Source organism: Geotrypetes seraphini, chromosome 4, assembly GCF_902459505.1.
Source record: "Geotrypetes seraphini chromosome 4, aGeoSer1.1, whole genome shotgun sequence".
NCBI classification, from domain to species: domain Eukaryota; kingdom Metazoa; phylum Chordata; class Amphibia; order Gymnophiona; family Dermophiidae; genus Geotrypetes; species Geotrypetes seraphini.
Window position 1 is genome coordinate 145,602,037 of NC_047087.1, and position 23,150 is coordinate 145,625,186.

The window sequence follows — 23,150 nt, forward strand, 5'->3', positions numbered from 1 at the left end:
TCCGACTCCAAGTGTACTGTCACCGAAGAAGCTTCACTCCCAGTTTGTGGCGGAGCGAAGGAATGTTTCCTCTTCAGAGTCTTCGACGGCGAAGTCCTCGAAGTCCGAGGTGAGGAATGCCTTGAAGCAGGAGGAGACGAATCCCGAAGCAAAGGCCTCGAGGGAGGAGTCCTCGATTGCCTTGAAAATAGAGGGGACGAGGCGACCCTAACCTCAGAACGAGGAGGCTGCCTCGACGAAAACTCCGGGTGCATCGAGCTCCTCGAAGAAAAACGCTTCGACTGCCTCGACCGATGCTTCGGATGAGGCAAAGAGGGTCTCGAAGGAAGATCCGGCGAGGAGTCCGAGGAAGAAACCCTCTTGCGAGATCTGCCCCGTGGATGCTGTACAAGGATCTCAGGCTGCTGCTCAGGCTGGGCCACCGGAGGCAAAGTCGAGGACGGGACCAACTGAGCCACAAATGAAGAAATTTGGGTGGTCAAGATGGACTTGAGCATATCTTCAAACATGGGCACCGAGACCAAAGGATTCGGTCTCGTAGGTGCTCCCGTGCGCTCCAAGGAGGGCGACCTCGAATGAGAGTATTCCCGAGACTTGGAGGCACGTTTAGCAGAAGGCCTCAAGGAAAGAGTCCCACCCGGAGCCCCGGGTTGCATGGACAGAGACTCTAGAGGCTTCTTGGGTACGGTACCCGAAAGGGAAGCAGGAGACTTACCCCCCGTCACAGGTTTCGAGGACGGGACTGAGGAGGCCTTCGAGGCCGAGGACCCGGAGGTCGCCGAGGCCGAGGCCGGGGAGGCGTCGAGGGCGAAGTCTTAACGCCCGAGGCCACCCCCGATGTCGAGGTCTTAGGTCCGGAAGGCATCGATACAGTCGAGGCCGAGGTTTTTTCTGGCTCCATGGAAAAAAGTTGCAAAAACCGGTCACAGCGGCAGCAAAAGGCACAAGGCTGAAGGGTAAGACAACGCACACAATCCTCGGGGTTGTGAGTGGCACCCAAACAGATCATGCACCGACTGTGAGGATCGGTGATAGAGATCGTCCTGTCGCACTGGTAGCAACGTTTGAACCCGGTCAAGGTCCGGGACATAGAAAAAATGAAGTCCGTTCCGGAGAGAAGAGAGACTGGGCCTAAACCCCGAGTCTCCGCGCCCGGCGCTAAGAAAAGAAAAAAATAAACTTTTTTTTTATAATAAGAAAAGAACAATTCGAAAAACGAACGCGCACAGCGACTAATTAAATATCCAGCCGCGGTGAGAGAAGGCACAACTCTGCAGAGCTAGATGAACAAGTCTTCTCGGCTCTGCGGAAAACGTTGAACTGAGGATCCTCACAGGAGATGCGCCCCCCTAGTTCGGGCGGGAAGGCATGCGCGGTGCAGCACTCAAAAGCTCGAGATCTTCAAGCAAGTTTACTTTCGAGGCTGTCTGCTGTGGGGCTCCATCGGTGACGTCACCCATGTGTGAGAATATGCTGCCTGCTTGTCCTGGGATAAAGTAAGGCTACAACAGCTCAAATCTGCCAGAAAAGTTTGCTTGCATATGTAGGACAGTGAAGTTAGGGAATCACCCGGCGATAATAGAGAAACGCTAGTGACCTTGTTGTAATATATTTGCTTGGCAGTCAGAGACTGCTAGGAAGCTTGGAAAAGATCACGGTAAGACGTTTTGATATCTGCTACTAAAATACATGAATGCTAAACTGGCTGGAACCGGATTAGCGACCATGTTAAAGTTTTGAGAATCTTCCCCTTAGAATTTTAGAACAACTAGATACGCTTGCACAAAATAATCATTAGAACCAAAATATCTTTCTTTTCTTATATCATGAAAATAGATTTATATTACTTGCCTCTCTCTGTGGGAACAAAATACATTCATAGCACTTGTGCACATTTTAACGCATCTCTTTCATGTAATTTTTCACACTGAATCATATACTAAAATGTCTACCTTTAACCATAGGTAGTCTTCTGTTTTATCAGCAACTTCACTTTGATTGTCAGTAATATCACATCTCCCTATAATACAGTACACAATTCTTTTATAAGGGTCGGTGCTGTTCCTCAGGGCCCGCCTATAATGAAGGCGAACTTTATTTTCAGTAGCAGGAGATAATCTGAAAAATCAAAAGATCTAAATATTAACATTTTGTTAAGAAAATAAGAATAGTTACACAGACAAGACAAATGGTCTATCTAGACCAGTATCCTGTTTTAGCCAATCCATTTCACAAATACCTTGCAAAAACTTAAAATAATAGCAACATTCCATGCTACCAATCCCAAGGCAAGCACTGGCTTCTCCCATGTTTGTCTCAATAGCAGATTGAGGACTTTTCCTTCAGGAACTTATCCAAACCTCTTTTAAACCTATCTACATTAACCACTGTTATGATGTACATCTTCTGGCAACGCATTGCAAGTTTAACTATAAATTCTTGTTAAGACTATATATTTCCCCAGACCAAGCTTTTCGAGTTTCATTGCAACCTGGGAATGTTTGTTTGAAGTGCCATGCATCAGGAGTGCAGCTGGGGCATATAGCAATGTTACTTACCGTAACAGTTGTTATCCAGGGACAGCAGGCAGCTATTCTCACTAGTGGGTGATGTCATCCGACAGAGCCCCGATACGGACGTCTCACAAGCATGTCTTGCTTGAAGAAACTCAGAAGTTTCGAGATGCCCGCACCGCGTATGCGCCAGTGCCTTCCCGCCCAATGGTCCGGGCGTGTCTCCTCAGTTCAGGTAGCTAGCAGAGAAGCCAACCCAGGGGAGGTGGGTGGGACGTGAGAATAGCTGCCTGCTGTCCCTGGATAACAACTGTTACGGTAAGTAACATTGCTTTATCCCAGGACATGCAGGCAGGTATTCTCACTAGTAGGTGTCCACCAAGCTAACTTCAATGGGACGGTGGGAGAGATGGCAACTTAGGAGAATAAATTCTGTAATACTGTTTGGCCAAACTGTCCATCCCGTCTGGAGAAAGTATCCAGACAATAATAAGAGGTGAACGTATGAACCGAGGACCAAGTGGCAGCCTTAGAAATCTCCTCAATCGGTGTCGATCTGAGGAAGGCTACCGAGGCTGCCATTGCTCTGACCTTAATTGCTGTGACCTTACAGGGAAGGGGTAATCCAGCCTGGGCATAGCAGAAAGAGATACAAGCCGCCATCCAGTTGGAGATGGTGCACTTCGATACAGGTCGTCCCAACCTGTTTGGATCAAAGGAGACGAAAAGTTGAGGAGCAGTTCTGTGTGGCTTGGTGCGATCCAAGTAGAAAGCCAAAGCACGCTTACAGTCCAGAGAATGAAGAGCTGATTCGCCAGGATGAGAATGAGGCTTTGGAAAAAACACTGGAAGTACAATGGATTGGTTGAGATGAAATTCAGAGACCACCTTAGGCAGGAATTTAGGATGAGTGCGGAGGACCACCTTGTCATGATGGAATACTGTGAAAGGTGGATCCGCCACTAAGGCCTGAAGCTCACTGACCCTGCGAGCAGACGTGAGGGATACTAGAAAAACCACTTTCCAAGTGAGAAACTTTAGCAGAGCCTTGCCGAGAGGCTCAAAAGGAGGTTTCATAAGCTGAGAAAGGACAACATTGAGATCCCAAACCACTGGAGGAGGTTTGAGAGGAGGATTGACATGGAAAAGTCCCTTCATAAACCTGGAAACCACAGGATGAGCAGAGAGAGGTTTCCCTTGCAGAGGCTGATGGAAAGCCGCAATAGCATTCAGGTGGACTTGTATAGATGTAGACTTGAGACCAGACTGAGACAGGTGTAGCAGATAGTCCAATACAGAGGATAGGGAGGCTCGCTGAGGCTCCTTAGAATTGGAAACACACCATGAAGAAAATCTAGTCCATTCTTGGGAGTAGCATTGACGAGTAGCAGGCTTCCTGGAAGCCTCCAAGACATCCCTCACCGCCTGGGAAAACTGGTGAGGAGTTACGTTGAGAGGAACCGAGTTGTCAGGTGGAGAGACTGCAGGTTGGGGTGAAGTAGAGATCCCTGATGCTGAGTAAGCAGTGAAGGAAACACTGGAAGAAGGAAAGGCTCCCTGCTGCTGAGTTGAAGTAGAAGGGAGAACCAAGGTTGTCTGGGCCACCGAGGAGCTATCAGAATCATGGTGGCATGGTCGGACTTCAGCTTGACCAGAGTCTTTTGAATGAGAGGAAAGGGAGGAAACGCATACAGAAAGCGATTCCCCCAATCCAGCAGAAGGCATCTGCCTCGAGACGATGAGGAGTGTAGATCCTGGAGCAGAATTGAGGCAGCTTGAAGTTGTGGGGAGCCGCAAAGAGGTCGATCTGAGGCGTCCCCCAATGTGCAAATATCTGATGAAGGGGCTCGGAATGGAGCGTCCATTCGTGAGGCTGGAGAAGACGACTTAGGTTGTCTGCCAAGACATTGTCCTTCCCCTGAATGTAGACAGTTTTGAGGAAGGCATTGTGGCGAACCGCCCAATCCCAGACTCTGAGAGCTTCCTGGCAGAGGGAGGCCGAGCCCGTGCCCCCCTGCTTGTTGACATAATACATGGCAACCTGATTGTCTGTGCGAATGAGGACCACCATGCCGTGAAGCAGATGTTGAAAAGCTTGAAGAGCATTGAAGATGGCTCTGAGCTCCAAAAGATTGATTTGATGGAGTCGGTCCGCACCGGTCCAGAATCCCTGAGTGCGAAGACCATCCAGATGAGCTCCCCAGGCATAGGTCGATGAATCTGTCCTGAGAACCTTCTGGTGGGGAGGAGTGTGAAACAGCAAACCTCTGGATAGATTCGAAGAGGTCATCCACCAAAGTAGAGACTGCCGAAGAGCAGGAGTGACTATGATGTGCCGAGTCAACGGATCTGACACCTGAGTCCATTGAGAAGCCAGGGTCCACTGAGGAATTCTGAAATGGAGTCTGGCAAAAGGCGTCACATGAATTGTAGAAGCCATGTGGCCCAGGAGGACCATTATGTGTCTCGCTGAGATGGACTGGCGAGAAGACACAGACTGGCAGAGATGAAGAAGAGCATCCATGCGTTGAGGAGGAAGGAATGCTCTGAGTCGAATGGTGTCCAGGACCGCCCCGATGAAGGGGAGAGACTGGGTAGGCTGTAGATGAGATTTTGGGAAGTTGATCTCGAAGCCTAAACTCTGCAGGAAGTAAATAGTGGCCAGGGTCGCCGAGATGACCTCTGGAGCCGAGGGGGCCTTGATGAGCCAGTCGTCGAGGTAGGGAAATACCTGAAGACCCCTGGTCCGGAGTGCAGCGGCCACCACCACCAGACACTTCGTGAAGACTCTGGGAGACGAGGACAGGCTGAACGGAAGCACTCGGTACTGCAGATGTAGATGTCCCACCCAAAATCTGAGGAACTTGCGAGAGGCCAGATGAATGGAAATGTGAGTGTAGGCCTCCTTGAGATCTAGAGAGCATAACCAGTCGTTCTGCTCAAGGAGGGGATAGAGAGAAGCTAGGGTCAGCATGCGAAATCTCTCTTTGACCAAGAACTTGTTGAGGACCCTGAGGTCCAGAATGGGTCGCAGGTCGCCCGTCTTCTTCGGGACAAGGAAGTACCGGGAGTAAAACCCACGGTTGTGCTGGTCCACAGGGACTGGCTCGACGGCACGAAGCCAGAGCAAAGATTGAGCTTCCTGAAGATGAAGGGCGGTCTGAGTCAAGTTGGAAGGATACTCTCTTGGAGGGTGGTCCGGAGGTACCCGATGGAATTGAAGAGAGTACCCCTCCCTGATGATAGTAAGGACCCAGAGGTCGGTGGTGATAGCCTCCCAACGATGATAAAATTGATGGAGGCACCCCCCGATGGGAAAAACAGGAGGAGGCAGAACGAGGTTGGTTATGCTCTCTAAGAGACAGTCAAAAAGGCTGAGGAGCCTTGGGGACAGTAGACGGCTGAGGCTTTTGCTGAGCTTTCGGAGGAGGCTGCCGCTTCGCTGGTTGCCTCGCCGGTGGAGCTTGCCTCGGTTGATAACGCCGTTGATAAATCAAGGGCGGTCGAGAGGGTCGAGACTGCTGAGGCTTAGGCTTCGGCCGAAGAATGGACTGAAAGGACTTTTCATGATCAGACAATTTCTTCATGACTGTCTCGATGGATTCGTCAAAAAGATCCGCCCCAGCACACGGAACGTTTGCCAGTCGGTCCTGAAGATTCGGGTCCATGTCAATGGTACGCAGCCAGGCCAAACGGCGCATCGCCACAGAGCAGGCAGCAGCCCGGGCCGAGAGCTCGAAGGCATCATAGGAAGATTGCATCAACTGAAGACGAAGCTGGGACAGCGAAGCAACTACCTCCTCGAACTCAAAACGAGCCTGGGACTCGATGTAGGGCGTAAACTTCCGAAGCACAGGAAGAAAGAATTCCAAATAAGTGGCAAAGTGGAAATTATAATTCAGAACTCGGGACGCCATCATAGAATTCTGATAGATGCGTTGTCCAAACTTATCCATGGTTCTGCCCTCGCGGCCCGGAGGCACCGAAGCATACACCTGGGCTGGATGAGACCGCTTGAGAGAGGATTCGACCAGAAGGGACTGATGCGAAAGTTGAGGACCCTCGAAGCCCTTATGATGCACCTTGCGGTACCGAGCATCCAATTTTCCAGGGACCGCAGGGATAGAGTAAGGAGACTCAAAACATCTCATGAAGGTCTGGTCGAGGAGCTTATGCAGAGGCAGGCGCAGGGACTCGACTGGGGGATGAGGCAAGTGCATGGTATCGAGGTACTCCTTGGAGTATCGAGAACCAGAATCAAGGGTAATGTCCAGGTCATCCGCCATTTGTCTTAGAAACGAGGAAAAAGACTGTTGGTCCGCCAGCGCCGGTCGTCGAGAAGGACTGGAAGACGACGAGGCCTCGGGCTCAACAGAGGCCTGCGAACAACAGGGTGAGTGAAAAACATCGGGGTCCCCGAACTCCGGAGAAGGAGACCCAGCCGAAGCAGAGTACCCCATACGAGGCAATTTCTTTTGAGGAGAGACGGTCGAGTGCCGAGAGGAATGCCTCAAAGAGTGCCTGGATCGATGCCCCTCTCGATGCCTGGAGGGGGATCGAGACCGCCGGTGAGAATACTGATCCCCAGAAGCCTCCAAAGAGCAGATAGGACTCGAGGCCGTAGATCGGAGAGGCAGAAGATTCGACGCCTCCCGAGACACCGCCCAGGCTTGATAGGGGGTTCGGAAGAACTCGTCCTGTTTCTTGCTATGCCCAGGACTGGGAGGCCCCGAGGGTGGATGCCACACTGTGTCATGGGGAGGGGTAATAGGCTCCAAGGGAGGCAAGTCACTAAGGGAGGCCTTCCTCGAGGGAATCAGCTCCAAGGGAGGCATGTCACTAAATGAGGCCTTCCTCGAGGGACCGGCCACCGACCGCCGCTACTCCTTGCCGAGCAACGAGGTCGTGCGTCGTGGAGGAGGATGAGGGGGCGGCCCGCCCCTCGGAATCAGAACTGGGAGGTCACCCTGGATCGTGGCAATCAGCCGGGGTCCCATGGTGGTCATGAGTTCCACAAACTGAGCCTCCAAAATGGACCGCAACGAAGCCAATATGGAGGGATCCGCACCAAAAGGGGCCCTTCCGCACGGTCTCCGTGCTCTTTCGGTGCCGAGTGCTTTTGCTTGCCAGCCTTCGGCACTTTGAGCACCACCGGTGGAACTGTAGGGGTCGGTACATGTTCCGAGGAGACGGAGGAAGGCACCGGCACCGAGGTCGAGGCCGAAACCGGTGTAAACGATGCCAGTTTCAGAAGGCCCGAAGCAGCAGGGGAGGCAGAGGGCTTCGCAGACGGAGTCGAAGCACCAGTCGATGTCGAAGCCGAAGGATCCAACACAGCTTCCATCTTGAACATCGACTCCCACAAAAAACAGCGGCATTTAAGCGCTCGCGCTGTGAGAGTGGAGCAAGGCCGGCACGATTTCGGAAAGTGGTCCGGACCCAGACAATGCAGACAGCGTCGATGCGGGTCCATGAGCGAAATCGCGCGCTGGCACTTGCTACACTTTCTAAAACCTGGTGATCAGTCGGGACATAGGCCGGAAAAGCTCCGCCGCAAGGTCGAAGGCGCTGGGCCCAAGCCACGCGGCCTACCCAGTGTCGGAAGGAAAAAAAAATTATTTTTTTTTTTGAAAAGAAATCAAAGAAAGAAACAAATGCACGGCAAGAGCAAAAGAACTCAAACCGCGGCGATGCAGAAGGCGAAAAAACGGGTTCAATTGGCGCAGAATTGAAGTAAACTTCTCAGCTCCGCGGAAGAAAAAGAACTGAGGAGACACGCCCGGACCATCGGGCGGGAAGGCACTGGTGCATGCACGGTGCAGGCATCTCGAAACTTCTGAGTTTCTTCAAGCAAGACATGCTTGTAAGACGTCCGTATCGGGGCTCTGTCGGATGACATCACCCACTAGTGAGAATACCTGCCTGCTTGTCCTGGGATAAGTTTTGGTTTTGCCTTCGAGTGATGATCTTCTGAACCGCTTATATTTGTATCCATCATCTGGAAACGTAAAATAGACATTAACCCTTTATTGCTGTAATATTACACGCCCTCTTCCCAAAGGAGAGCACTGTTGGGTTTGAAAACAATACTTCTGAAATAGATTATACCTGAGGCCCCAACACTGTCCCTGTGGTGAATACAAATGATGAATTTTCTTTCTATGGAAAGAAATGTGTTAAAGATCTTAAATCGTGAAGCAGGAGGAAACTTTCTGTTATTTGGGAACCTTTCTGGCTAACATAAATTGCAGCAGCACGTATCAGAATTTTTAGTGATGTATCTTTGGGATATAGGGAAGGGGGATGGGGGGGGTAAAGAAGAATTTGGATGAGATTTTGTAGAATCTCATATGCTTATGTGAAATGAAAAGTCACATGCTTGTATTGGACCAAAAGATCAGGTTCTTACCTCTGCTAATCTTTCACTTTATTCCGGGACCAGTGGGTTTTATGCATGTCTAGCCACCAAGCACTATAGAAAGCTTCAGATGACTGAAGCCATAACTCCTCCCTCTGCTAGCATATCATTAGATTCCAGTCAATCTTCAAGGAGAAAGAAACATCTACTGAAAAAATATAAACAAGAGAGAGAGGGAAACGGGGAACTTCCCGCCAAACAAATCAATTCTGTTCATATTAACATATGCAAAACAGCAACAATGAAAACTATAAAACAGGTTATGAAACATTAGAACCTGAATGACAAAAACAGTTCTATAGGGAGACACTACCTGCACTGTCAGAAGGGGGCGCTAAACCAGGGAACCCCACCTCTTCACGAATTAGTACTAGTTCTAGTCAGAAGGCACTCTTATAAAGGCTGGTTCAAAACATAAATCCAGCATTACCAGTACTTAAAGGCAGGTGATCAACGAATCAGACATTCATAGGGTGGGATCCTAGAATAAAGTGTGGATTTACAAGAAAGAATATTAGCAGAGGTAAAAATCTAATCTTTTGTTCTTGTACCATTCTACTTTATTCCGGGACCAGTGGGACATAACAGAGTAGTCCCGAAAACTTAGGGTGGGACTGATGAGCTCGCTGCCAACAATGAAGCACCAAAAGCGTCATCCTGCTTGGTCGCCACATCAACCCTGTAAACTTAGTAAAGGTGTGCAAAGAGGACCACGTAGCAACCCCGCAAATCTCATTCAGAGTCACCACCGATGACTTGGCACTGGAAGAGGAAACCCCCCCTAGTAGAATGAGCCCGCACCACGAGGGGGGACTTCTTACCTGCTGATACATTAGCTGCAGAAATGGCCGTTCAAATCCATCTCACAATGATAGCCTTAGAGGCAGGCTTGCCCTTGCGGACAGGACCCACTAGGACAAACAGTTGGTCCAAGACCCAAAACTCGTTGGTTACCTCCAAATACTGCCACAAGACCTTGCGCTCATCCAGAGACCGCAGCACTCTGTCCTGAGCTTGAACCAAAAGGAACAAACACCGGAAGGCGAACTGCAAGACGGCTACTTTCGGAGGAAGGAAGGAACTGTACGCAAGAGCACCTCGTGATCCACAATACGCAAGGATTCACACAAGAAAGAGCTTGAAGCTCCAAAACCATCCGAGCTGACATGACAGTCAAAAGGAATAGAGTTATGGACACCTGCTCCAGAGGCTCATAAGGTGGGTGGAGCCAGAGAATGGAGATCAGATTCAGATTCCACGTCAGACAAGGGAGGTGTAAAGGAGGCCTCAGACGAGCCATGTCCTATAGAAAACGGACTACATCTGGAAGAACTGCCAAAGATTCTCTCAAGGCAAAAGGGCCCAGGCAAGACAGACCTGCAATCTGAACCTGTAGGGAAGCCACTACAAGGCCCTTTTTGCAGGCCATCCTGCAGAAAATCCAGCACTTGAAGAAACGAGGGAGAAGAATCCTACTGATGGTTAGTGCAGCAAGCCTGGAAGCACCGCCAAACTTTTGCGCAGATCACCACCGTGCACTTCCAGTTGCTGTGTAGCAGCATAGCTATCACTGTAATAGAATAGCCCCGGGCCAACAAGGCCGCAAGACCAAAGAGGCCATGCTCACAGAGGGATTTCTTGTGTTCCCCTACCGGGTGACTAAGTCACCGCCATGGGAACGTCCGTGAACACTCAGATAGCTCAATGATGGAGATGGGACTGGAAAAGCAAGAGAACCAGCCGAATTGCCCTCAGTTCCAGGCGATTGATCGACCACTTGCACCCTGAGGGTGCCCATCGGCTCTGTACCGGAACAGACAAATAGACTGCCCCCCCAGCCGGAAAGACTCGCATTCATTGACAGAGTCATCCAAACTGAAATCTGGAGTGGAAGGCCCCTGGCTAGTAACATAGGACTCAACTACCGAGCCTTGCTGCTGCGTGCCAACGACAACCAAGGCAGGAGGGCAAGAAATGGGTCACGCTGCGGATTTCATCAGGACAACAGAGCCTGTTGCAAGGAACACAGTCTGACTTGGGCCCACAGAACTTCATCGATCGTCCCCACATGCCCCAGGACATGGAAATGTAACCAGGCCATCAGGATCTGAGTGGCCAGATGACTGTTCAAATCTTCTCTTGACAGAATATGGGAAGGAACACTGTTTTATCCCGTGTAAAAGCAGACCCCCCAGGTACTCCAAATTCTGGGCGGGCTTCAAGTAACTCTTCTGAAGGTTGATCACTCAGCCCAGACGCTGCAGCAAGAGCACTATCTGCTGAACCACCTGGATCCCCTCAGCCAGAGCGGAAGCTCTGAACATCCAATCATCCAGATATGGATACACCAGGACACCCAGAGAGCGAACATGCGCTGCCACTACCACCGTCACCTTGGTGAAGGTCCTGGGTGCTGTCGCCAATTGGAAGGTAAGAGCCGCAAACTGAAAGTGTTGCACTAGAAAAAATAGGGATATGAAGATATGCCTCCATGAGATCCAGGGAGGCCAGAAACTCCCCTGGTGCCGCTGAAGTAATGACAGAATGCACCGTTTCCATAAGGAAGTCGGGCACCTTCAGTGCCGCATTGACTGCTTTAAGATCCAGGATCGATCTCCAAACTTCAGAGCATTTCATTGGGACAATGAACTATATCGAGTAACTCTCAGAACCCAAGTACTGGCTCAATGGCTGCAAGATCCAAACGTCTGTAGACCGCAGCCTGCACCCAAAGCAGTACCTTGGGGCAGCTTGCAGGGGAATCTAGAAAGTACACAGAGAGAGGATAGAGAAACTCCAATGTGAGCCCATTACGGAATACCTCCAAGACCCAGCAGTCGGATGCGACAGTCTCCCAGTCCACCAGGAAAACAAATAGCCGCCTCCAGATGCATGAAAGAGGGGCCAAAGACATGGCATTAGAACTCTTTCTTAGGGGGGGCTGCTGGACGTCTAATTGAGGACTACTGATGGCCAGACCACCCAAAACAGGGCCAGGAGGACGAAAGATACCTCTGCCCTGAGGAGGGAGGACCATCATACTGGTGAGAACGTCTGAACAGACTAAACTTAGAACTTAGAAATTAGGACTTGGCCTGTTTCCACAACCGAATCTAAAAAGACTTTAAAACACACTGAAAGGCTATCCCTATACTCTGGAACAAAATCAACAATAACAAAAGACAGCAAAAACTGCCCCTCATCAAACCTTGCATCAATTCACAACCTACAAAACAACCAATGACATCAAAATCGGGAAAAAAAAATCCACCTCCATCCCCTGCACATACGTCAACGCAAGATGGGTAGTTAAAAAACAATTCCTCATAAATGATCTAATCACAACCAACATTCATAGTGGAAACATGGCTAAAAGACTAAGATAGCCCAGAACTCCCCTACATCTGCCCTCAAGGGTACAGTATACTTCAATTCCCCAGGAAACAAAAACAAGGAGGGGGCCTGGCAATCATATAGAAAAGCTTTTATAGCATCACTGAGCTAGTCTCAGCAATCCACCCAGATCTAGAATACATCACCTGCAAACTTGAAGACAAGCCCAACTCCACATTTAATAACGTAGGAAACCTACTGATCTATAGACCACCCATCTCTCAAACAAATTCCATCCTCAAAATGATAGAAATAATAATGAACCTGGTATGCCAAAACAACAAACTGCTCGTCCTTGGAGATATCAACCTCTCTCTCGAATCCACTGAGAATAAAGATGTCTCCAAACTCAAAACACTGCTCAAAGACTGTGAAATCAACATTATACCCTCGGGTCCCACATATGAAAAAGAACATACCCTCAACATACTTGCGTCTGCCTCCACTAACCTTACAACCAACATCAAATGTACTCCAGTCACATGGACATACTACTACCCACTAAACTTCTGTCTATATCTCACAACCGAGAAAGAGAACAACAAAGCCACCAAGGAAGTAAAACTATGCGAAGACAGACAAGACTGGACCTATTCTGGAATATAATAGAAAAATCCCTAATCCTACCTTCAAACTGCACTAAAACCATGCTAACAAGCTGGAACCAAACCATTAACAACACACTGGACACACTCACCCACCCCCTCCACCCCTGCAAAATAAAACAAAATCATAACTCCCTGAAATCTGATAGCTCACAACCCCACCGAATCAAGAACTCAAGGGACACCCCAGCAAAAAATTACTGCTCAAGAACTAGCAGACTTCTTTCTCAACAAAATCAAAACTGTTCAATCTGAAGTAACTAACCCTACCACCACTGAGGCACACACATTCGACCTGTCTTAACACCCCACAGATCCCACCAAAGCAGACCAAATCTGGGCCTCATTTTCCAACCTGTCCATCCCGACACAAAAAATCTAGTATCCAAATTGTCTGCGCACTGCAGCTCTCTGGCCAACTACCCCTCCTAACTCCTCATTACCACACCTGAACAAATCACTATCTGGATCATTAGTCTCCTCAATAGCTCCCTAAACCAAGGCCACTTGCCAGAAACAATGGGAAAAATAGCACTCACTCCTATATCAAAATCAATAAAGGTAGATCTTTCCTCAGCCTCAAACTATAGACCCATCACGGGCATTCCCAAACTAACAAAAATTGAGACCCAAGTGAGTAAACAACTCACAAATTACAATGAGTAGCATTCATGCCTCCATTTGTCCCAATTCAGATTCCGTTAACAACACAGTACAGAGCTTCTCCTTCTCACCTTAATCACAAAAACCAAGCAACTGTTCAGTACAAGACTTTAAGCAATACTTCTCCAACTTAATATTTCTGCAGCATTCTACTCAGCGGACCACCACATACTACTAACAAAACTGTCAGAAATTGGAAAAACATGCACAGTGCTAAAGTGGTTCTCCGATTTCTTACAAAACAGAGAATACACAGTCAAAAAGAATGGAAAAACCTCCAACTCATGGAAATTCTTCTGTGGCGTGCCATAAGGCTCCCCACTCTCCCCCATCCTATTTAACCTTTTCATGACTTCTCTTGGAAACATAAAATTTGAAGACAAAAGCATGATGTTCTGCGCAGATGACATTTTTCTCCTTATTCCTACAACCAACAATCAAATGGACATTACCAACAAAGTCACACTCAATATTGAAAGAATTCAAAACTGGGCAACAATCAACAAACTAAAATTAAACACAACCAAAACCAAAGCTCTATACTTCCACAGGGCCCAACAGATGACACCAACAAACATTACCACTGTTCCCTCTAAGCTGAGCAGGAGTCCTCCACCCACAGTCTCTCCACCCCCTAGTGGTAGCAATGCAGCTGGAGGACACCTGCTCAGCTTAGAGGGAACACTGAACATTACCCTCGAATCAGGCAAAACCCTCCCTGTAGATGAATTCTTCAAAATCCTTAGCTGAATTCTAGACTCCACACTTAGCATGGAACCTCAAACCTCCAAACTCCAGAAGAAATCCTTCTACACCCAGAGACAACTGAAGCTAATCAGACCTACTTTTATCAACACCACTTTGCCTTAATAGTACAACTGATGATTCTACCACAACTAGACTACTGCAACTCCACCTACATAGGAATCAACACCGATCTGGTCCATAAAATGGAACTCATCCAAAACACAGCTGAAAGACTAATCTTCAACCTGAGAAAATACGACTCAGTCACAGCTCTCACCAAACAACTACACTGGCTACCCATCTCATCACGAATAACTTTCAAAATATCATGCATCATACATCACATTCTTCATGGAAACTCAGCAGCTCCCCTCATACAACTCTTCTCAACGGCATGGTCCAGCTCTCGCAGACCCCTCAACAGGATACTACTAAATCTTCTAGCCACAAAAAATCTTCAATACAAATGGGTTTTGCACTCCATGCTTACCTTTCTAGGAGTAAAAACCTCGAATGACCTCACAGAAATGACCAGACCAGAACAGAACCTAGCTACACCATCTTCCGGAAGAAACTGAAAACCCATTTTTTCAACACAATCTCTTCTTTCTCTCTCTCTCCTTTCATCTCTTTTCTTCCACTTCCCCTGCCTTCCCCCTCCCTCTCCTCCTAAACTAAACTAAAATTTAGTTTTATAGACCAAGTCATCAACCAAGAAGAGCTCAACTCAGTTAACACTAATGTCAAACATAATACATAAAATTGACAAGGAAGAGCAGACTGGAATAGCTAATTTCCAAAATGTTTAGCAAACAAAAAAGCTTTCAGAACTTTCCAGAATAAAGCAAAAGAACTTAAGCTTCTTAACGTAAGAAGTAAAGCATTCTAGAATTTGGTTAATTTAAAAGCAAAAGAATAACTAAATCTCTTAAAGGTTGTTTTTACCACTGAGTTTTAATTTTTGAGAACTTCTCCTGATCCTTCCTTTCTTATTGTCGTCTTGAGACTGATTAGGTTTGCGTGATGCACAAATAGAAGATTAGATTAGGATGAAATCCATATGCATGCCCTGAACATCCTTCAGGACCACTCCTCTGTCAGGAGGGAGTGAAGTGTGCTTGGTGACCTGAGCTACAGCTAAATCCAACTTGGTAAAACCACCCGCCATGGGACAACGCCTTAACATGGCTCAAGCACATTTCAGGGGACCCTCTGGGTTAACCCCGATGCAGTTTGTATCCTATCGGATATTTGGGATATCAGGAAAGAGGCAGATAGCCGCCTCAGATCACTCATGAGAGATCTTCCTCTTGGACTGGCTGATCCGGCTGAAGTGACCATTCCTGCAGAGATTCCGTGATGAGGTACTCCAGACATGAAGGTTTGAAGAACCTGCTTGTTGTGGGATCGCCAACCAGGTCTCGGGACCCACAAGGAGCCTGATCCCAGAGATCTGGCAAATATTCCACATCCGTGACCGCCACCGAACCTCCCTGCGAAGAAGAGGGATTGAGACAGTGTTCGACACAATTGTGGGCATCGCCTTTTTATACTCTGGGGTTCCTGTCGGGGAACCAAGTGAAAGACTCAGACATGGATGGCCCAAACATTGCTAGAGTGACCACAGGCATGGAGTTCTTGACTAAGTATGCCTGAGAGAGCTTATAAACAAATTCCAGGGGAAAAAGGTCTCCTGCAACGAAAGCTGCCCTGTGCGCCTCAGAATTAAGGTTTTCCTATGGAACCGCACTTGTGTGTCACCAAAATGGCGCCAGCACTCTCATGAGAGCCCCCAGAAGCTATTTGCACAGAAATAGGGGCAGATGGCTCAAGGAGGGTCTCCCCTGAGGTGAAAGGCAATGCATCCCTGCAAATTTAGCCCCTCCTCATGGGCCGCAGGGCACGCGGAACATGACTGTGCTTCCAACAGCCCACCATCACAAATAAGGGATGATTTCGATTCATCCCAATGTGGGAAGGCCATCTGTGAAGTTTGGAGCAAAAATGAAGCTAACTATAAAAAGTATAGATTTACTGAAATCAGGAAAATCCAAGATGGCAGCCAAGGGTGCCGATTTTGTATTAAAATCACCGGGGAAAGGAACAGGAATCCCCATGAAACGGCGATTTTAGGATTTTAATGAGAGGGGGCAGGACATGCAGGGTAACCACCGAAAAAACCCTTTTTAAGACACCCCAAAATCACCAAAACAGGCTGTCACACTGTTACTCACTGTTCCATTGTGCTGAATGGCAGAGAATGCAGGCAATGATGGAATATACATATAAGCCATTCAGTATCCAAACCAAAATCTTAAACTCCATTGTTCATTTTTTAATTTTAAACTCCTTTGTTCATTTTTTAAGGGCTTCAGATATGCCAATGGTTAGCCAAATGCTTTCTATGGCTACCAATATAATTGTGGCCATGGCATCCTCACTAGCCCCATTATTTGATTTTTTTTATATTTCTCTTAATTTTCTTTAAGCCTTTAAAGTGCTCAGTGCTCTATCAATAACTTATCTCTTATAAAAATTGATAAACTTTAAAACTTATCTTTGTTTCTAAATATTGTTCTCTTATTCACATCGGGACGGGACCTGTCTTTTCGACATGTTTCGTCCATAGGCTGCTTCAAGAAAAGTCCCCCCTTTTGTATTTTATCTGCACCATCCCGATCTGTATAGTGTTTTTTTGAATCAAGATGGAACAGCATGTACATAAGAATTGCCGCTACTGGGTCAGACCAGTGGTCCATCGTGTCCAGCAGTCCGCTCATGAGGCGGCCCTTAGGTCAAAGAACAGTGCCCTAACTGAGACTGCATACGTTCTGGTTCAGCAGGAACTTGTCTAACTTTGTCTTTAATCCCTAGAGGGTGTTTTCCTCTATAACAGCCTCCGGAAGAGCGTTTCAGTTTTCTACCACTCTCTGGGTGAAGAAGAACTTCCTTACATTTGTACAAAATCTATCCCCTTTTAACTTTAGAGTGCGCCCTCTCGTTCTCTCTACCTTGGAGAGGATGAACAACCTGTCTTTATCTACTAAGTCTATTCCCTTCATTATCTTGAATGTTTTGATCATGTCCCCTCTGTCTCCTCTTTTCCAGGGAAAAGAGGCCCAGTTTCTCTAATCTCTCACTGTACGGCAACTCCTTCAGCCCCTTAACCATTTTAGTCGCTCTTCTCTGGACCCTTTTGAGTAGTACCATGTCCGTCTTCATATACGGTGACCAGTGCTGGACACAATATTCCAGGTGAGGGCGTACCATGGCTCGGTACAGCAGATCTGTTAGTGATCCCCTTCTTAATCATTCCTAGCATTCTGTTCACCCTTTTCGCCATTGCCGCACATTGAGTGGATGGCTTCATTGACTTCTCAACCAGTACTCCCAAGTCTCTTTCCTGGGGGGTCTCTCCAAGTACTGCACCGGACATCTTGTATTCGTGTATAAGATTTTTGTTACCAACATGCATCACCTTACACTTATCCACGTTAAACCATGTCACGGCCCATTCTCGAGTGTGTTTATGTCCCGTTGCAGGTCTTCGTAATCCTCCTGTGTCCTCACTACTCTGAATAACTTCGTATCGTCTGCAAATTTAATCACCTCACTCATCGTACCAATTTCCAGGTCGTTTATAAATATGTTGAAGAGCACGGGTCCAAGCACCGAACCCTGTGGCACTCCACTCGTGATGCTTTTCAAGTCCGAGTATTGTCCATTTACCCCCACTCTCTGTTTCCTATCCGCCAGCTAGTTTTTAATTCACCTGAGTATTTCACCCTCAATTCCATGGCTCGCAATTTTTCGAAGTAGTCGCTCATGCGGGACCTTGTTGAACGCCTTCTGAAAATCTAGATATACCATGTCGACTGAGTCACCCCTGTCTATCTGCCTGTTTACTCCCTCAAACAAGTGCACCAAGTTCGTCAAGCTAGATCTTCCTTTGCTGAAGCCGTGCTGGCTGGTCCTCATCGGATTGTGTCCGTCAAGGTGATCAATGATGCGGTCCTTTATCAACGTCTCTATATCTTTGCCGGTACTGAGGTCAGACTCACTGGTCTGTAGTTTCCCGGATCTCCCCTCGAACTTTTCTTGACGATTGGCGTAAGATTCGCCACTTTCCAGTCTTCCAGAATCCTTCCTGATTCGATCGACAGATTGGCTATCAGTTGTTTAGCTATAGTCGCTTTCAGTTCCTTGATTACCCTCAGATGGTTGCCATTCAGTCCCAGGAATTTATCATTTTTAAGCCTATCAATCTGCCTGCTTACCTCTTCTAGACTGACCGTCAACCCTGTCAGTTTCCCATCTTCATTTCCTGCGTATAGCCTCTCTGCTTTCGGTATGTTGTGTACATCCTCTTCAGTAAACACAGACGCAAAAAATATGTTCAGTTTGTCGGCGATGGCTTTGTCCTCCTTTAGCCCTCCCTTTATTCCATGATGGTCCAACGGCCCCACTGCTTCCTTTGCGGGTCTTTCCCCTTAATGTATCAAAAGAACAGCTTGCAGTTTTTGCCTCCTTGGCTATTTTTTCCTCATAGTAGGGAGATTTAATGCCTCAGGAAGCTGTAAAAAAACACAAAAGGGGGGCCTCAAACTCAACCAAAATGCATATGTTGAGTGACTCAAAGTGGATATGACAAAAAATATAAAGAAGTCACTCTGTATTCCTTTAACAGTGAACTAGAGGCAAATGTCCATCAACTGCTGCTGAAACTAATGCTCAGAGACATGAAGGCAAATGTAACCGCCTCACCACCCAATCATCGCATTGTTCAATACAGTGTCACAACTATAACAGCGGTGAATGTTAAACTTGCAATTGCCTAATTGGGTATAAGCTCTATATCTTAAATAGATTACTTAAGATGGTTACAATGTGAGGAAGCAGTGAATTTCAATGAGACTCCATCACCCAAAGTTTGAGGTGGTTTAGCAGTGCAATGTCGGTACCCTGAAGCAGTATCGAAATGTGGCACGTCGGAACCAGTTAACCTGAAGTTAAGTTTCACCATCTTAAGTAATCTATTTAAGATATAGAGCTTATAGCCAATTAGGCAATTGCAAGTTTAACATTTTATAGTTCTGACACTGTATTGAACAATGCGATGATTGCCTTCATGTCTCTGAACATTAGTTTCAACAGCAGTTGATGGACATTTGCCTCTAGTTCACTGTTAAAGGAATACAGAGCGATTTCTTTATATTTTTTGTCAGGAAGCTGTAAAGCTGGAATTCAAGTCTTCTGACTGCCCCACCGGATCGACCACCATAGCCAGTGACCTCTGCCACCCTCAGATACGTCTATCAACTACCTGGTGGAGGCACGCAGTCTGGCTCCAATCCTGGTAGCACCTCCACAGAACAGGCTCAGCCTGTGCTACAACCACTAGTGGACAAACCTGTGGTGAGCTACTCCCAACCCGGAGCCTCGATCTGTCCTGCAGGCTGTCCAGGGGGGCTTACTGCCTCACAGGGAACCACTCAGAAACAGATGTTCTCTGTTTGCGATCTCCTGCCGCAAGGATGTCCCCGTAGGGAACCTCTACAACACGAGGGCAAACCAATGAAGGAAATACTGAAATCATTACTGTAACTAGTAAAAGAAACATGAGCACAAGAGATAAGCTCCTATATGCTTGGCATGTAGAAAGCAAGGCTGGAATCAAATGGGCATGCTCCAGGATATGCTAGCAGGAGGAGGAGTTATGGCTTCAATCATCTGAAGCTTTCTACAGTGCCTGGCAGCTAGACATGGCATAGCATCCACAGGGCCTGAAACAAAGTGGGATTGTAAAAAACTTTGCTTTTATTTTCAATAAAGATGATTTAAAGATTTTTATCCTATTGTGATCCCTGCCGCCGTGATTTCTGACCCGTGGCAGCCAATCCGGCGGCAGGGAACATTCTGGCCACTCCCCTCCTCCCGCCCTCACTCACCAACTGCTGCTGGGAGGAAGCGCAGGCAAGCTCTCTTCCTGCCGGACCCCTGAGACATGAGCGCCTGCAGGAGGAGTCCCCAGCCGCCGCCGCTCGCCAACACCTTCCCAGTCTCCTGAGCTGCGTCCTCGCCCCCCCCCCCCCGATGGCCAACCTCGGTGGCCACTGACAAGTGCTGTGTCCCTCCTGCCGAATTCGAACACAGAGAGACACAGCACAGCCAGCGACTCCCCCCTCCCGCCCTCACTCACCGCCAAAACCAGCTACTGTACTTTAAAGCCTCCTCCTTCTCCCGGTTCACCCGCACTTAAAATTCAGAGAAAAGCATTGCACCGCGCTACTGCTGGCCTCGCCGTCTTCTGTCCACTGCGGCCCGCCCTCTCTGACTACTTCCTGTTTCCGCTAGGGTTGGCCGCAGTGGATAGAAGACGCTGAAGCCAGCGGTAGGGCGGTGCAGCGCTTTTATCTGAATTTAAACGCGGCGGCTGGGAAGGGAGCGCGGGAAATGCTGCTGCTGCACAGGGAAAGCCGGGAAATGCTGCTGCTGCACAGGAAAGGCTGGGAAATACTGCTTCTGCACAGGGAAGTGTGTGTGTGGGGTGGGGGAATGCTGCTTCTGTACAGGGACGACTGAGAAATGCTACTGCAGCATAGGGAAGTGTGTGTGGGGGTGGGAGGTTGGAATGCTGCTTCTGCACAGGGAAGGCCGGGAAATGCTGCTGCTGCACAAGGAAGGGTGGGAAATGCTGCTGCTGCACAGGGAAGTGTGTGTGTGTGTGTGGGAAATGCTGCTGCTGCACAGGGCAGTGTGTGTGGGGGGGGAAATGCTGCTTCTGCACAGGGAAGGCTGGGAAATGCTGCTGCTGCACTGGGAAGTGTGTGTATGGGGGGTGGAAATGCTGCTGCTGCACAGGGAAGGGCGGGAAATGCTGCTGCTGCACAGGGAAGTGGAGGGGACGGAGAGGGAAAGGAGGCCTGGGAGCAATCTTGGTTTGCTTTGGGTGAGGGGAGACAGAAGGGGGCCATGGAGAGACAGAAAGACAGGCAGGCAAGCAGCGCATTAGAATGAAAGACAGACACACAGAAAGACAGTGGGCAGAGAAAGAGACAGAAAGAAAGAAAGACAGACAGGGTGCCAGAGAGAGAACCAGAAAGAAAGGACAGACAGCGGGAGGGAGAAAGACAGAAAGAAAGGAAGAGAGAGACAGGGGCAGGGAGAGACACAGAAAGAAAGAAAGACAGACAGACATATATTCTAGCACCCGTTAATGTAACGGGCTTAAACACTAGTATCAGATATATAGCATTGTCCAAAACATCAGGATTCAAAAGTCCAAAAAACTACTTGTTGAAATAAACTCAAAAAGTCTACTTAAAGATCTCAAAAGCACAAATTTTATGTGGAACAGTTAAAACCATTGCACCAACACTATAGAGCAGGCATGTCCAACATGTAGATCGTGGAAGGGTCAGAGGTAGGTTGCCAGCCCCACTTGGCTTCATCTCTCCAGCAGCTCGCCCCATCGCTGGAGAGAGCTCGTGCCAGCAGGTCATCTGCCAAGGGCTTGCCACCGCTGCTGATCATTTGCCTGTCTTTCGTCCCTGCCTACGGTGTATTGGAGGCGCTTGTTTTCATGCCAATTGTTTGTGGGTACCCCAGGGGACCACTGCCTGTGCCCCACGATGATACACTACAAGCCCAGCACCATACCTGGTCTCCTGCCTCCCGGAATCACCCATTCCTATCCCCTGCCCCAATACCACTTAGAACTGTGTTATATACCGGGCGATATCCATTTGCCTGGGCTTTACCTGAATACACTTACCATATTAGTTGAGTCATGTGCTGGTCATTGGTCGCTTTATAGTTCGTGTACTTGGACTTCAGTAAAGCTTTTGATAGCGTCCCACACCGCAGGTTATGGAGCAAGATGAGTTCGATGGGATTAGGTGAAACATTAACTGCATGGGTCAAAGACTGGCTAAGCGATAGACTTCAGAGAATGGTGGTTAACGGTACTCTCTCCGAAACATCGGAGGTGATCAGTAGAGTGTTGCAGGGCTCGGTCTTGGGCCTGATCCTATTTAACATTTTCATAAGAGACCTGACTCAGGAGCTTCAAGGTAAAATAACATTATTCGCCGATGACGCCAAACTATGCAACACAGTAGGCAAAAGCACATTGCCTGACAGTATGACGCGGGACCTACTCTTACTGGAACATTGGTCCTCGACTTGGCAAATAAGCTTCAATGCCAAAACGGTCATGCACCTTGGCAGCAGAAATCCGTGCAGAACTTACACCCTAAATGGTGAGACCTTAGCTAGAACTGCAGCAGAACGAGACTTAGGAGTGATCATTAGTGAAGACATGAAAACTGCCAATCAAGTGGAGAAAGCTTCATCCAAGGCTAGACAAATGATGGGTTGTATCCGTATAAGTTTCGTCAGCTGGAAGCCCGAAGTCATAATACCGTTGTACAGATCCATGGTGAAACCTCATCTGGAATATTGTGTACAATTCTGGAGGCCACATTATCAAAAAGATGTGCTGAGAGCTGAATCAGTTCAGCGAATGGCCACCAGGATGGTCTCAGGACTCAAGGATCTCCCGTATGAGGAAAGGCTGAGTAAATTGCAGCTATACTCACTCGAGGAACGTAGAGAGAGGGGAGACATGATTGAGACATTCAAATATATCATGGGCCGTATCGAGGTGGAAGATGATATCTTTTTTCTTAAAGGACCCACGGCCACAAGAGGGCATCTGCTGAAAATCAGGGGCGGGAAATTTCATGGCGACACCAGGAAGTATTTCTTCACCAAAAGGGTGGTTGATCATTGGAATAATCTTCCACTGCA

General features: G+C 48.1%; 1 protein-coding gene across 7 annotated transcripts in view; it reads right to left on the reverse strand.

The window, feature by feature from the left end:
* NUP93 (nucleoporin 93) overlaps positions 1 to 23,150 on the reverse strand; it is a 757,735-nt gene that overhangs the window by 227,567 nt on the left and 507,018 nt on the right. For all 7 annotated transcript variants that reach the window (XM_033940752.1, XM_033940756.1, XM_033940750.1 and 4 more), the window contains one exon: positions 1,953 to 2,118. In XM_033940752.1, coding sequence (XP_033796643.1) covers positions 1,953 to 2,118 — 166 coding nt within the window. The remainder of the gene's footprint in view (positions 1 to 1,952; positions 2,119 to 23,150) is intronic.